This window comes from Liolophura sinensis, chromosome 8, assembly GCF_032854445.1.
Source record: "Liolophura sinensis isolate JHLJ2023 chromosome 8, CUHK_Ljap_v2, whole genome shotgun sequence".
NCBI classification, from domain to species: Eukaryota; Metazoa; Mollusca; class Polyplacophora; order Chitonida; family Chitonidae; genus Liolophura; species Liolophura sinensis.
The window spans coordinates 45,159,536-45,174,397 of record NC_088302.1 but is presented as its reverse complement, the minus strand read 5'-3'; the positions used below and the strand labels follow the sequence as shown (position 1 = coordinate 45,174,397).

At 39.6% G+C, this 14,862-nt stretch overlaps 1 protein-coding gene across 1 annotated transcript; it reads right to left on the bottom strand.

The window, feature by feature from the left end:
- Positions 1-88: 88 nt before the first annotated feature.
- Positions 89-14,740, bottom strand: LOC135473581 (mitochondrial disaggregase-like). The gene is given in 17 exon segments (XM_064753439.1): positions 89-896; positions 2,425-2,529; positions 3,987-4,106; positions 4,597-4,670; positions 5,084-5,240; positions 5,868-6,029; positions 6,324-6,368; positions 8,648-8,703; positions 9,801-9,878; positions 10,091-10,126; positions 10,129-10,204; positions 11,045-11,142; positions 11,533-11,661; positions 12,377-12,480; positions 13,195-13,281; positions 13,484-13,535; positions 14,416-14,740. Coding segments are annotated over 17 exon segments (1,959 nt in total). The 3' UTR covers positions 89-641.
- Positions 14,741-14,862: the final 122 nt, after the last annotated feature.

Genomic DNA, 14,862 nt, shown 5'->3' with positions numbered 1-14,862 from the left:
AAAATTTCAAATGACTTCAAAGTTGTTGTTTGTTATGTTATAAGGTCAGTATTTAGCTTGACACTGTAAACTCTGGGTATGTTGTTGGACAACAAATTTCAGCTAAAATAATGGAAAGGAACATACCAAATTTTATGATTGACGTTTGGACTTAAGTCTAAAATCTCTTTATAAGATCCCAAAGCCTGAAGAAAAATCCAGGCAACAAGCTACTGTTATGGGTATTTTTACTTGTACATATATACAAGATTACAAGACTAGTAATGGAAGTTAAAGATCACTGTTCAGCATATTAGACTGAGCAACCGTGGAAAGCGTTCATATACTATAGTACATATTATCTGTACAGGTTCCTTCCACAAGTCAAATAAATCTGAGGAAGATTACACTGCATACATGTATGTAATTTATTTTATGTATACAAACTGCTGATTCCTTTCCTAAGGCAATGAGCGGGTTTATTTTTACATGTATATATTATCGTATCTTATTAAAATACATCCACTCTGCCATCATGAATACCTGCCGTCTTGACTTCATCTTCCAACTGATTCATCTGAAGAAAAGCAAAAGGGTAGTAGCTCTTCATGCAATAAATTTATCTGTACAAATCCTTCTTAAATATGCATTTCTGGATGCAATCACTTAAACCCCATCGAGAATGGATTTTCATTCGGATCTATTTTAATGTCTTCATATTTCTCTGTCTTTCCACCCTTTTTTAGCAGCTGTAGTTTTATTGTGACAGGGTCCTCTGGTTTCTCAGCCTCAGGGTGGTTAGAGCTGGTGGTGACTAGGTCTTCAGGGTTAGTTACAGTGATCTTCAGGACACACCCCTTGTGGATCAGTTGTCTCTCGTGTGCCATGGCTAGCTGGCTGACAACTCTACGCTCAACCTACAAAAGCAACAATCAACACTGCATGAACATGGCAACATCGATCAGGCCTGCTAATATTCGGGATATGATAATAATATTATCTTAATTTATCGAAGGTGGCTTGGTCAATTCACAATGGAACTGTTCTTCCTCGAGGCCTTCACAGAGAAAACAAGTATATAGGACACACATACTTCAGAGTCCAATCCAAAAATAAATCAATATATATATATGAAAGAAGAGAAAGCACCATGTAATCTGAAAAGAGAAGCTATATACATTCATACATACTAAAAAACAACAACACAACCAATAGTGCTCTCCCTGAAACTCTCCCAACCAGCAGGAGAAGTAAGGACTCTCCCCACCAGCAGGAGAAGTAAGGACTCTCCCCACCAGCAGGAGAAGTAAGGACTCTCTCCACCAGCAGGAGAAGTAAGGACTCTCCCCACCAGCAGGAGAAGTAAGGTAGTGGGATACTCTGCGAATAAGAATATGAGTATGGATTCCCATAATTCTCTATCCCTGGGGATGTTGTGGTAAACTCAAGTAAACGTACACACGAAAACCAGTGTGTCTGAACTCTGTACTACTGAAAATCACTGTTAACTCTCAAACAATCTATGTAAAAAGTTCTCAAGTTTCTGCTTCTAAAGTTTTCTTTCACATTTGTAACATCTGTAATTCATCCTGGTCTTCTGATCCTGGTAAATGGATCTACCACGACTGAATAGCAGTCACACGTAAACTTACTCTTGTAGGACTCCTATTTTCCCACAGTAGTCATGTGATTGAATGAATTTAAATGCACTCTGTGATAAAAATGGGCATATGATTCATAAATACCATTTGTATTGGCGTTCAGCATTAAGGGAAAGTGCATTGACTGGTTGACTGGTATCACATACAGAGTTTATTCAAGGTGCAACCGATTAGTCTTTAATTACATGTAACATATTATTTTATCAAGGACAACTTTTTTGCATATACACTATGCCTTGCCGTCGTTGGCGATATCTTCTGAATGGAAACGGTCACAGGGAGGATTTTTTTAGGTTTTTTTTTTTTTTTTGGTGTTTAAGTTTCACCTTTTTTCTGGTATAAAAGTTTATAATTACACTGCACTTTGAATGAGTTCAGCCCTTCATGAACAACTTCACCTCATACTCGAAGGACCTAGCTCTGTAATCATTCAACACCAATGAAATAAACAGACATCCGTCAGCTAGAATGTCACTAACTTAAGTCTCACCTTGTACTTGATGGATCTAGCTCCGTAATGCACACCCTATCCGTTAGCTAGAATGTCACTAACTTAAGTCTTACCTCGTACTTGATGGATCTAGCTCAGTAATGCACATGCTATCCGTCAGCTAGAATGTCACTGACTTAAGTCACCTCGTACTTGATGGATCTAGCTCCGTAATGCACACCCTATCCGTCAGCTAGAATGTCACTAACTTAAGTCTCACCTCGTACTTGATGGATCTAGCTCAGTAATGCACACCCTATCCGTCAGCTAGAATGTCACTAACTTAAGTCTCACCTCGTACTTGATGGATCTAGCTCCGTAATGCACATCATATCCGTCAGCCAAAACATCCACCACCTGATGATCCCAGCTCAGCTCTATATCATGCTTCTTTCTGGCCTGGAGAGAAACAATGTCAATAAATTTACTGGACTGGTGTTCAATGCTTTATTCAAGAATATATCACTTTTTAAATGGCTGCTTCTGTGTGAGCAAAATCGGTCACAGCCAAGAAACCACTTCCCTTTTCCTAGGTCCTCACAGATGTCTTGGCATACTGCATGGCCACAGCCAGACCATGGACCATCAAGTTTCTGTGAAATAAACTGAACATAAATATTAACACAACACTTGATTTTGCCGCGTTTCACAAGACTCTGCTGTGATTTTTGTCAACATAGTACAGAGGGATGGCCAAGAGCAAAACCCTACACTAGTGTACATTCCAGTAAATGAAAGTGTTGAGTTCAAGCCTGTGCACCATTTTGACCCGTCAGACAGGTGTGGCTCTATCTGTAGTATTCAGTGATGATCTGTAAGGTCTTCCCTGGCACTCCTTACCCTCAGGTGTACAATAGGCCACCCGTACAGTACAAGATCTGTCAAAAGGCACGATGCCATGGATGCCACAAAACCAACGAGATCATGCCATCAGCATCCTCGACTCTGGCATGACATGTACAGCTGTTGCCAGAACCGTTAACGTTAATGTGTCAATGAAGAATTCTGCATGACAGCCAATAGACCACGTGTAAAGACTCCCGATCCAGACCACCATATTCGCCTCCTCCACCTCCACGAGGGTTTCAGACCAGTCACTTGCCACAGCAAATGAAACAGTCGGGCTCTTATCCTGCTCAAACAGTTTAGAATTGCCTCACAGAAGAGAATTTGCGGCTTTACTCCTGCACGATGCCAGAGTTGGGGGCGACTGGGTGAACATTCATGTATATTTTCCTTTGGAACGATGGCGGCGTATTATGTTTTCAGATGAATCCCGTTTTCAACTACACAGAGCCGATGGGAGGCAGTGGTTGGTGAGTACTATGCCGACATTTCATAAGCAGGGTGCAACATGGTGGTGGTGGGGTACTTGTGTGGGTGGGGATTAGCCATTGCCATTACACTCAACTTTAATGCGACAGTAACTTGAATGCAATAAGATACTGTGATGAAATCCTGCACCCAAAAGTCGACCTATTTGTCCTGCACCATGGGTAACATTTCAGCATAACCATGCCTGTCCCCATGTTGCTGCTGTATGTTTCCATCAGTTATGGAAATGTATTAAGAGTACATTTTATGCCCCACTGAAAAGCTGCATAGAAAGGAATTTGATAACACAGTAAATTTCATCAAAATACTGGGTGTTGCATTTGTATTTTTGTTCAGTTTCCTTTTTGTTGTATATTTATGTATCTATGAAATACTAGCATTTGATAAACATGAAAACCAAATTTATACAATCAGTCAGATGCCAGTCTGAAACCTGCTTCGTTTGAAAACGATTTTAGTGGTTACATCAGAACGAGTTTGTCTAACTTAAGCATTGTGTTCATCGTAGTATCTTTACTTACTCGGGTAGCCCAAAACTCTAGCTCTTTGACAACCAGTTTTGCCAGCTCTGACCGTGAGAATGGCAGGAAGTACACAATCTCATTGATCCTACCCAGAAATTCATCCCGGCGGAAATGGCGCTGTCACAACAGTTGGGTAGAAAAGTGTCAATCAACAATCAATCACTTTTCTTTCAGTCATCACGCTTTTCACAAACACACTTTCTAGAATGATTTTGACAATGCTATGGCGGGGGGGGGGGGGGTACAAAAACATACATGCCCTCCCTCTAATCTGTAGCTATGGTGAGTTATCAAAAGTGAGATTATATATATATATAACATTGATAAGCTGAAACCTGCTTACAGAAACTGGTTCTAAATATGGAAAAATGGAGAAAACTAAAGACATTTATCAAAAAATTAGCTCTTTGAAAATTAGGTAGACCATGACAAAAACTATCCAGAAAATCTGAACCAAATTTTAAATTCATCTTGCTCCAAAGGTTATGCCAAACACAAACAAACACATTCACCTATGGACAAGTAAAAATCAAGATGACACACACAAAAGTTGGGGGGTGGGAGCGATATAAAAACTAGATTCAGCAGGCCATGATCATCCGTGTACCTTAAGAATGGGTCGGACTGTCCTGTCCTTAAACCTTCTTGATATAGTGATTTTTTCTGCAAGTTCCAAGTCATCTACAAGTACAATAAAACACAATATTATTACAAGGTACTACCAAGTCTAGCCTGGTGTACACTTCATTTGCTGTACTGATCATGTTCTGCAGCCCTTCTCGCTAGGCAGCCCATCAGCTGGTAACACAACCTTGCAGCTCTGAAAGAGTATAATTACCCAGCCACACATAATTTTTAATACATCCAGTGTACAGATGTAAATGCGCTTTAAAATTTGGATAATACACTAGTATTATCAAACTAAAACAGTTTACAAAATACATCCAAGTATTTATGAATATGCCTATGTTCTCAAACATTTGTCAAAAGCTAGAGTACAGGTGAAATTTAAACCCAACCTTCTTATTTTCAAGTAACAGATAAAGCAAAGCAGTTCTCTCTACGTAGATAAGTGCAATTGTGGTCCTATGTACCTAGCTTGCCTTCACGCCTCTTCCTGTCCATTTCCTCAGCTTCTGCCCTGAGCTGCAGAGCATGTTCAGCTATCTCCTCACTGGCAAGGTTAGAGGTCATGATGAAAATGGCGTCCTTACACTCAATTGTCTTCCCTTTTCCATCTGTCAATCGACCCTGATGAAAGTTGCATACCTTTAAGTTTGTGCCGATCATAGCTATTATCAATGAAATATATGCTGGTTTAACTTATTCTTTAAGAAATGGCCTCTTTTGTTTAAAACCAAACCTAGGATCTTTAGGCTAAGTTAATCATCAGGATAATCTATTTATTAGCCTGCTTTCCTTAGGATTCCGTCCTCTCTGAAATAAAAAAAAAAAAAAAAAAAATGGCCTATGTCTCTCTAGCTTTTCTTCAAATATATTTTATTACCTCAACAAGTTACTAGGAATTCATCTTAGATTTATTTATTTATTTATCTGATACGACTGCAGCCAGCATTATAGTGGGAGGAAATCAGGAATTCATCTTCTAGAGTATTCACTGTTAGATTAATCACCCATTTGGTAAAAACAGATTTGCTGAATTTGGCACAATTAGTAGAAAGATGTATGTACTCAAGAATATTTCACTTCTTCAACAGCGACCAGCATTATCGTGGAAGGAAACCTAGCAGAGCCACAACCATCCACAGAATAGGCTGCTGGTAGACCTTCCCACATAAGACGGCGAGGAAGCCAGCATGACCTACAAAGATTTAAGTTGTGACAAGTTTTTAATGGAACACGACAGAAATGGCAGACCTCATCAAACAGCTGGAGCATGATGGTGAGAACATCAGGGTGAGCCTTATCCACCTCATCAAACAGTACCACAGCCTTGGGAAACTCTGTCAGCTTCTTTGTGAGTTGTCCCCCTTCATCATGACCGATGTAGCCAGGGGGAGATCCGATGAACTTGGCCACCTGGTGGGGTAAGATGCAATCCAAAGCCACTGTAAAGTCTTACTAAAAAGTTTAGCAAATACATTACAAGATTACATTTTAAATATTATCTCAGTAGTGTGGGCATAATTTCTCAGAATATCTTTATGGGCAGTGCTGCTTTTGCAATCAGCCTCTATCAATTAAACTCCCAACAGCCTCTGATTTTCTGCTTTGTGAATTGGTAATTGCAATTCTCAAACTGTCAGACTAAAAGGTTATACTAGTATTAGACTTAACTAAGTCTATTTCCAATACTTGGTCAGATGTACTCACCTCATGTTTTTCCTGATACTCCGACATATCCAGTCTGATGAAACCCTGAGATCAGATAAAGATGTACTATATTGTTCAAATTAAAGTGAGTCAGAGGTATACATGTACCAAACGTATCTTTGTGTGACGAAATGACCCTGTTGGGGTCTGAATCAATGACCTTTGGGTTTTGAGGAAATTTCCTCCAGTCTGGAGGTATATAGAGCTTATGTTCCACCTTGTTACATTTGTATGAGAGGTTAAAATTTCCGAAGTCCTTATTTTCCACAGAGAATTGGGAAAATAACAGCTGTTAACTAATCATGAGGCGACTCCCTCAACACTCCTCATACTCTCTGTTCAAAATTCTGCCAAAACAACATTACTACATGTACCTTTTTCACAGGAAACTTTTCAGTCTGCTGGTTGGCAGAGATCAAGTAAATCCAGACCTTTTTGTAAATTCCTTAGGTGGCCCAGCACTCTGAAGTCATTCCGATTTTTATTATTTTTCTACCGTTTTCTTGAAAGCTTTAACAGCTGTAAAAGAAAAAGTTTTCACTGGATGTTGCTGAAATTTTGTTATTCTAGGAGCCAGGTTACGAGGCAAATTTTGGTTGATTTTGGTTAACTTTGATCATGTGACACAGCTGCCATCTTCTTCTCAAGAACCAACAAATGGATTCTTTTGACATCTGATGTACTTGTAGAGTGATCCCAGCAAGTTTGAAAAAATCTTGGGACATTCATCCAAAGCTTTTAGAAGCTAGCCATTGGTTGAAGGTATGACGTCATAAAAACTTTGATAAGGTTTTCAAGTGTATTTCGCAACGCTGATTCCGAATCTGCTTACAGATTTTGCCTATCTTTGTAACTTTTTGTGGTCAAAAAACTTTTTTCAGTTATATAATTTCAATGGCCTGTAACTCGAGAACTATGGTAACTAGAAATATGAAACTTGCACCACATTGTAGCCCAAGGCATGCCCTTCTGGCAACATGCCAACGGATTTGAGCTACGATAAATAGTTTTCTCACTAGAAATGTTTAAATGACACCACCCTACTTCAGAAATAGAAATGTAAGCCTGTGCATTTAACAGAGACTTTGGAGGTAACTGTATTACTGTGCATGTGCTGCATGTTAGCACGTAAACCAGCCCTGTTCGCAATGCATCATGGGTAATTCTCAATTATCCTGACAGCCTTCCCCTATACCCTTGTGCTATGTGGAATATAAGTACAAAGTCATGGCTAAACATACCAAAAATTTCTATTCACACATGTGCCTCAAGTCATTACGAACCCAAAACATGTTACTCGTTTGGCCAAATTCAACCATTAAAGAAATATCATGGTTTCCAGTTTCTATTCAGGTCTAGACCTTACATGTCCATCAGGAAGAGACGGGCTGTAGGATGCCGCACAGAAAAGTAACTACAAAACCGTACTCCATGGCTTTGGACTGGGGATATTTTGTAAAGAAAATAACATACCACACTGCTTATTCCTTCTAACTATTTAGACCAAATCCTATCTTTATAGTCTCTTAACATTCCCTGTCACCTTCATGTGCTCTGTCCTCGCCCGCTCTCAAAACTGAACTAAGCTCAGGTAGACCAGATGGGACACTAGCGTGGGGTGATTGCACACCATGTGTCCAGCAACCTGAAACGTACATACTTAACCAGGTGCGGTAATCGCTAAGGCCCAACTTGATCAAGGCGCTGTGGTGGTTTTCAGCACAAGACGCATTGTATATGATATCTGGTTGTGTGGGATTCAAACCCAATTGATTATTTTTAATTTTTTTCATAATTTTTCTCCATGTGTCCCGTTTTTGTAAATAATGTTACAATTTGTACATGCAGGTTGAATGTGTTGAATTTGCAATTGTCTATGAACCTGCGGATGGTCGTGGGTTTCCTTCAGGCTTCGCTCGGTTTCCTTCCACCATAATACTGGCCACCGTCGTATAAGTGAAATATTCTTGAGACGGTGTAAAACTCTCTTCAAATAAATAAATTTCCATTGTCTATGTACTTTGGCAGTTGAATAAAGCTATTTGTCTTAATGTGTGTTAGCATCTATTGGTAAACAAATGTTTTCCAAAGCTTAATTTTTCTGATCTTGGCAAATTAGTTCAGTCTGGCACAGCAATTGAATTTGACATTCAACTGGGCTTGGATGCTTGGCCACCGGTATCGCTGTAAGGGACGTAATAGCTTTAACTGAATCTTACTCCTGTAATGTAATGTGCTACCAAGTTATTCTCGTATATGAGACTCATTTAGACAGTTGATAACGCTGTTCCATGTATAAATACTCAGCTCTTAGATACATGCACCTTCTTAATGTCCTTGTGAAGATAATTAGCCACCTGCTTAGCCAGTTCTGTTTTTCCTGAAATGAAAGTCAAACATGAAAACTCCTGAAACAGCTGATTCGATGCTTAACTTTATTTCTATTTAAAAAAAATGAATGATATAGCTTGAATTTAATAGGAAAAGGGGTGAAAACAGACCTAAATGGTCACAAACATTTTTTGTGACACGCGACCTGACTCTAAAAACCTAACGAGGCCATGTGATACCTCCACTGCCATGTGATACCTCCACAGCCATGTGATACCTCCAAGGCCTTGTGACACCTCCATGGCCATGTGATACCCCCACGGCCATGTGATACCTCCACAGCCATGTGATAACTCCACGGCCATGCGATACCCCCACAGCCATGCGATACCCCCACAGCCATGCGATACCTCCACGGCCACGGGATACCACCACGGCCATGGGATACCACCATGGCCATGGGATACGTCCACAGCCATTTGATACCCCCACGGGCATGTGATACGTCCGTGACCATGCGATACCTCCGCAGACACTTGATACCCCCCACAGCCATGTGATACCCCCACGGCCAGGTGATACCCCCATGGCCATGTGATATCCCCACGGCCACGTGATATCTCACACATATACATGTATTGCTAAAAGGCAAAAGGGTTCGGTTGACATAAGCACAAACAGAGGGGTCCTAGGGTTGCAGAAATACTTGTGCTTGATTGGATAAAACTGATAACATGGCAGCGCTTTTGATTGTCTCAATGTCGGTGATTTTGCTAATACTTTGAGCTGCGATATAGGATGTGCAACATCACAAAAATAAGAAATTGCTCTTTAAAGTTCCTGTGGAATACATTATTGATGCATATATATACTTGGTCTAGAGTTGTTTTTTCTTTAAACAAAGCAGGTTTGGAAGGCATTACATCTTACACAAAAGCTGACATGCATTTACAACTACAATGCCATTAGACACATTCAAACTACACATCTAAACACACAAGCTATTACTACATTCACTGCCATCGATTATAAACCTGGATCACTAGTAAAAAAACTAAACACTGTTTTGACGACTAATTGTCTGAATACTTTTGTAGAATTATGTCTTGTTGACCAGGTGGCCTCACCTATTCCACATGACCTCACCTATGCCAGATGATCCCAGGAATAAGAAGACTAGAGGGTGATCCTCGTCATACCACCCATTCTCTTTTCTTCTGATCGCTGCAAGAATAAAATAGCCAACATATATAAATACATCTGTTCTCAAGCCATTCCTCTCTTAATATTTAAAAGTTTTCAATTTCATTCCATTTCTACCGCATGAATGAAACTTGTTTTATCTCTCAGGTCTTACATGTACATAAACTGGAATAATCAGGCACAATCTTCTCTAAATCAATCAAGTGTCAGGACATTACAACCGACCCCTCTACCTGATGCCACGGTGTTAATGGCTCCCTCCTGTCCACCAGGTGTTTCCTCAATCTTTGCTCAAGGGGGTACTTCCTCCTCTCTTCTGCAGCCTTGTTAGCCTGGATCTCAGCAAACTGGCAACAGGAGGAAGGGTAAAGTGCAAATATTTAACTCGTCTCTCTGAATGAGTGAGTGCTTGGGGTTTAACATCCTACTTAACAATTAGTCATATGACGACGAAGGAATCACTAGAGTGCATGTAACGTGCCTCCTTGTTGCAGGACAGATTTCCGCTGCTCTTTTATCTAGTGCTGCTTCACTGAGGTTTATTGAGGCAAGTAAGCAGCACCGCCTCAGCTATTATACTGATACGGGTCAACCAGTCGTTGCACTATCCCGTTCATGCTGAACGCCAAGCGAGGAACTTACAACTTCCTCTTTTAAAGTCCTGGGTGTGACTTGACCCAGGATTGACACTGGATCTACCACTCCCAAGCGGACGCTCAAACCAACTGTGCTATTGGGGCCAGTCGTCTCTCTGAGTACCAGTAAGTATTTAACTTGCCTTGTAAAGAATGGTAATGTCAGCAGTACTTCTTAGAGTTTCACTGATATATCATCATGAAGTAGCATAACCAAACATAGGAAAAAAAGTGAAAATACAGGTCTTGGTCAACTGCCTTCATCGTAAAGGATGGAATGAATCTGGTAGAAACCATGTGAAACCAGCTACCTAACTGGGAACCTGGACAGCACACCAGGTATTAGATGAAGACAATATTTCTCTTGGCCAGCAAGGACAGATGTGAAGGAAATACAATGCTGGGAAGTTAACAGGGCAACACAAAGCTACTGGGCACTCAGTTCCTTCGTGTTTATGATTACAGAGGCAAGGACTCCTATCATATGCACCTAAGCTAGCTGTATAAACTGAACAGCAGATTCTCAGCATTATTCTAAATATCGGTACTCACCCTCTTCTCATAATCAAGTAGACAGTTCTTTATTTCTGGGTTTTTCACATATTCCACTGGCCGGTGCCCACTGGCATTCTCAATGGTAGGGTCTGCCCCTGTCATAATGACAACATTTACATGTATTACTGTATAACTTTACATCAAATTTGCTTCATTCATAAGATATAAACTTATTTGTTGAGAATTTTTTCTTCAGGCGCACATATCTTCACTTAAGGCAGCAAAAATACTGGAGTGAAAATGAGTAAATTTACAGTTTACAGTTAACTTTCCATTTTTACCTATGGATTTACAATGGTACATGTAGGTCCCATCAACAAACAGAGCAACAGACACTGTCAGCCCAAATATAAATGTCAGAAAATGATGTGTACTATTACACAGGAGCATGAGGCTCACATTTTCCCTCTCTTTCAAATTAATGGTTTTCAAAATCACCACAGTCCTAGTTTTTAAGGTAGAAAACTGACAGCACATAGACTTGCCTGCATTAAGGAGCTCCTTCACAATATCCAGGTCATCAATTAACACAGCATAATGGAGAGCTGTGCAGCCTTTGAAGATGGCACGAACATTGAGACGGTCACAGAACTCGTCCTCCCTTGTCACCAGCACTAAACAACAAAGCACAATTTACGTCTCATTTGCTTGCTTCCATTCCTTAAATGAAATTATCAGGATGAAAACAATAGATGTATGGGATTCCTTGGACAACTATCCTAGAGTTCTACACCTATCCTCTACATCGACGTTTGACTGTAAAAAAAAACTTCCACATTATCTATTTAGGCAGGACGTCTACATCACAAAGATAGGAACTAATGTCACGGAAACATTTTGATGCAAAATGATTTTTCTTATTTGACATGCATTAAGATGTACAAAGTATATGTACATCCACTGCAATGATCATCTAATTTTTCTAGCATTCACTGTGGTCAAAATAAATTTAGTACAATTTCCTCATGTATTATTCATAAATATTCAGCAAAATATTCATAAAATAGTTATTCAAGAGGTCAATGTGTGATATCATCTATTTAATCAAGCCAAAAATGTGTTTTCTTTCAACAAATTTATGTTCCTAGTCTCAATGGTTCTATAATTATTTCAACCTTTTCGCACGTGTGCAAGGTGTTTATTCAAGCATACTCTTAAGGTATTATTCTGTGTAGACTGATTTTGTCTCAAAAATCAAATTAAAAAATGTGCACAAATTGTGCTGAAAGTTGCTCTTTCATACACTACAAGGTTGAGAATTAGCGTATATAACATGCACGTATTGGGAGTCCCTTGGCAGAGAAAGATATGCAGGGACAGAGGTGTTACCTTGCAGTGGGTTAAGCTGTTTCTCTCTGGCCATTCTCTGTACATTACTAAACTCATCACCCAGATCTGGATCTGCTCCAGCCTGCAGTAGCATCTTCACGGCACTGAACAACACAAACATTGTATTATGTTATAATGATACAGAGACATTCCTGAAGTCCATACCCAAATTTTAGACGAAGTACCTAAAGGAGTTTACTTTGTAAATATTTAATTAATTGTCATGACTCAAAAACTCAAGAAAGCAGAAGATTATATTAAAAGAAAGATGTTTACAGTACATATATTGTGCAGTACTTTCAAAGGAGTTGTGTTCACAAAAATCAGTGTAAAAATTTAGACCTTGGCGGATGATGCAGAGTATGCAAATTTTAAAGAAATCGGTGCTGTGCTTTAGGCAGAGTTGTGTGGTCGAAATCATGCATACTGACTGACTGAGACTGCATACGGACAGACAGACAGGCTGATTCCACTATACCCAATCTCCCTGATATCTGGTTATTAGAGTCTGAATTAACCTGGATCAGGCCCTTTACATAAACATACTGTAATTCTTCAACCTTTTCACACATTTGCAAGGTGTTTATTCAAGCATATTCTGAAGGCATTATTCTATGTAGACTGATAAAATTTCCTTTTTCTGAAACCTTGAAGTTGGTAAACTAGTCAATGTAGTTTTGTTTTTAAAATCAAATTTAAAACGTGTATAAATTGCAATGAAAATTGGTCTTTCATATGCGAAAAGGTTGAGGAATTAGGGGTATACGTAATATGTAGTATTATACATGTAATAACAAATTAGGCGAAGACGGACGCACACTAAGTTTCTGTTCACCACTGCCAGATGGAGAGCTGTCCAGCCCAGTTCATGTTTTTGATTTACATCCACTCCCAGTCTCAGCAGTCTAAAAAAGAAAATGCAGGAAAATAGTGGTGATAACAGTCATGCACTATAAATGACAGCAACAGTTTTGTCCGAGTAAATTATTATATCTCAGCTGGCTCAGTTCTGGAAAACAGATATAATTGTGGAAACGTCATTATTATGGTAACCAACAAATAGTCTATGTACTACATTTACACTGTTTTGTGATAAGTTAAACACACCTGTCGAGATCTCGGAAATCATTTTTCTTCACAGCTATCAGAAGCCTTGCATCTGAAAAAAAGAAAAAACATAAATATGGTGAATTAGATGAGTTTTAGTTGTATATGATATGACACTGATTTATTTGATTGGTGTTTTACTCTGTACTCAAGAATATTTCACTTATACGGCAATGACCAGCATTATGGTGGGAGGAAACAAGGTAGAGCCAGGGGGAAACCCACAATCATCTGCATGCTGCTGTCAGATCTTCCCACATACGACCGGAGAGGTAGCCAGCATGAGATGGTCTTAAACTCAGTGACCGCATTGATGAGGTCCTGGGTCTAACCCTTTCAGCCACGGACACCCCCTATAATATGACGTCTTGTTTTATGCCAGAACTATAAATATTATGCTCGTTAATTGTTATGGTAGCCACACACATTGCAAAAAAATACAGTAGAATATTGTGTACATTCCCCACCCGGATATAGCCCTGAATGACTCAACTCACCAAGTCAGACACTGGCAGACTGCAAGGCGGCATTTGATGACTTAACATCACTTATCACGTAGGAGTTAGAAAACACAAACAATATTAACGTACCCAACTTGGTATTTGGCCTCAGTGGCAAAAATGACATTGCCTGGCTTCAATTTGAAACCTAGTATATTTATTTACCTGATAAATCATTTGATCACTGACCGTCAGGTTAAGAGTTTTTTGATTGATTTTAAACTTAAATCACCTACAAACAATAACCCAGCCCACACAATCTTGTACATTTATAAAAAATCTGAAAATGACTTGACAGAAGACATGGTATATAACTTATTAAGATGCATGTGAAAAATACATGTACCGGTATTCATTTCTATCATTTCAGATCTGGTAGACAGAGGAAGGTACCAGAAGTACCTAAATGAAGTTAGCATAAACTACACTTACGATTGTTTTCGGAGCCTGAAAGACAGTGTGCTACGCAAAGGCCCAAGCCTACACCTGCTGCTATTCTGACATTTGTCACTGTGGAAGTGAATGCACGAAACAACCATGTTGTTGCGTCTACATTTAGCTGCCCCCGAAAACGTGACAGAAATAGTGGCCACGCTCGTGAGGTTTTACGACTATTGCAACATTTCGACAACTGTCTGTGGGAATTCACACCGTCAGAGGCAATTCGTCTGACTAAAATTCGTTGTGGAAACTGTTCAAAAATTAAAAAATTCCAAAATTTCTTCCCTGTGCCGCAAAGATGCCGTCTGCTAGCCATGCTTCTCAGGCTCCTTTGCGATAGTCGTAAATTGACCTATATTCACATGCCGCGTACATTTATGGCATATCTGAAACATATGCTGTTGAGTAAATGTACTAGTGTCTTGTCAGCTGACACCT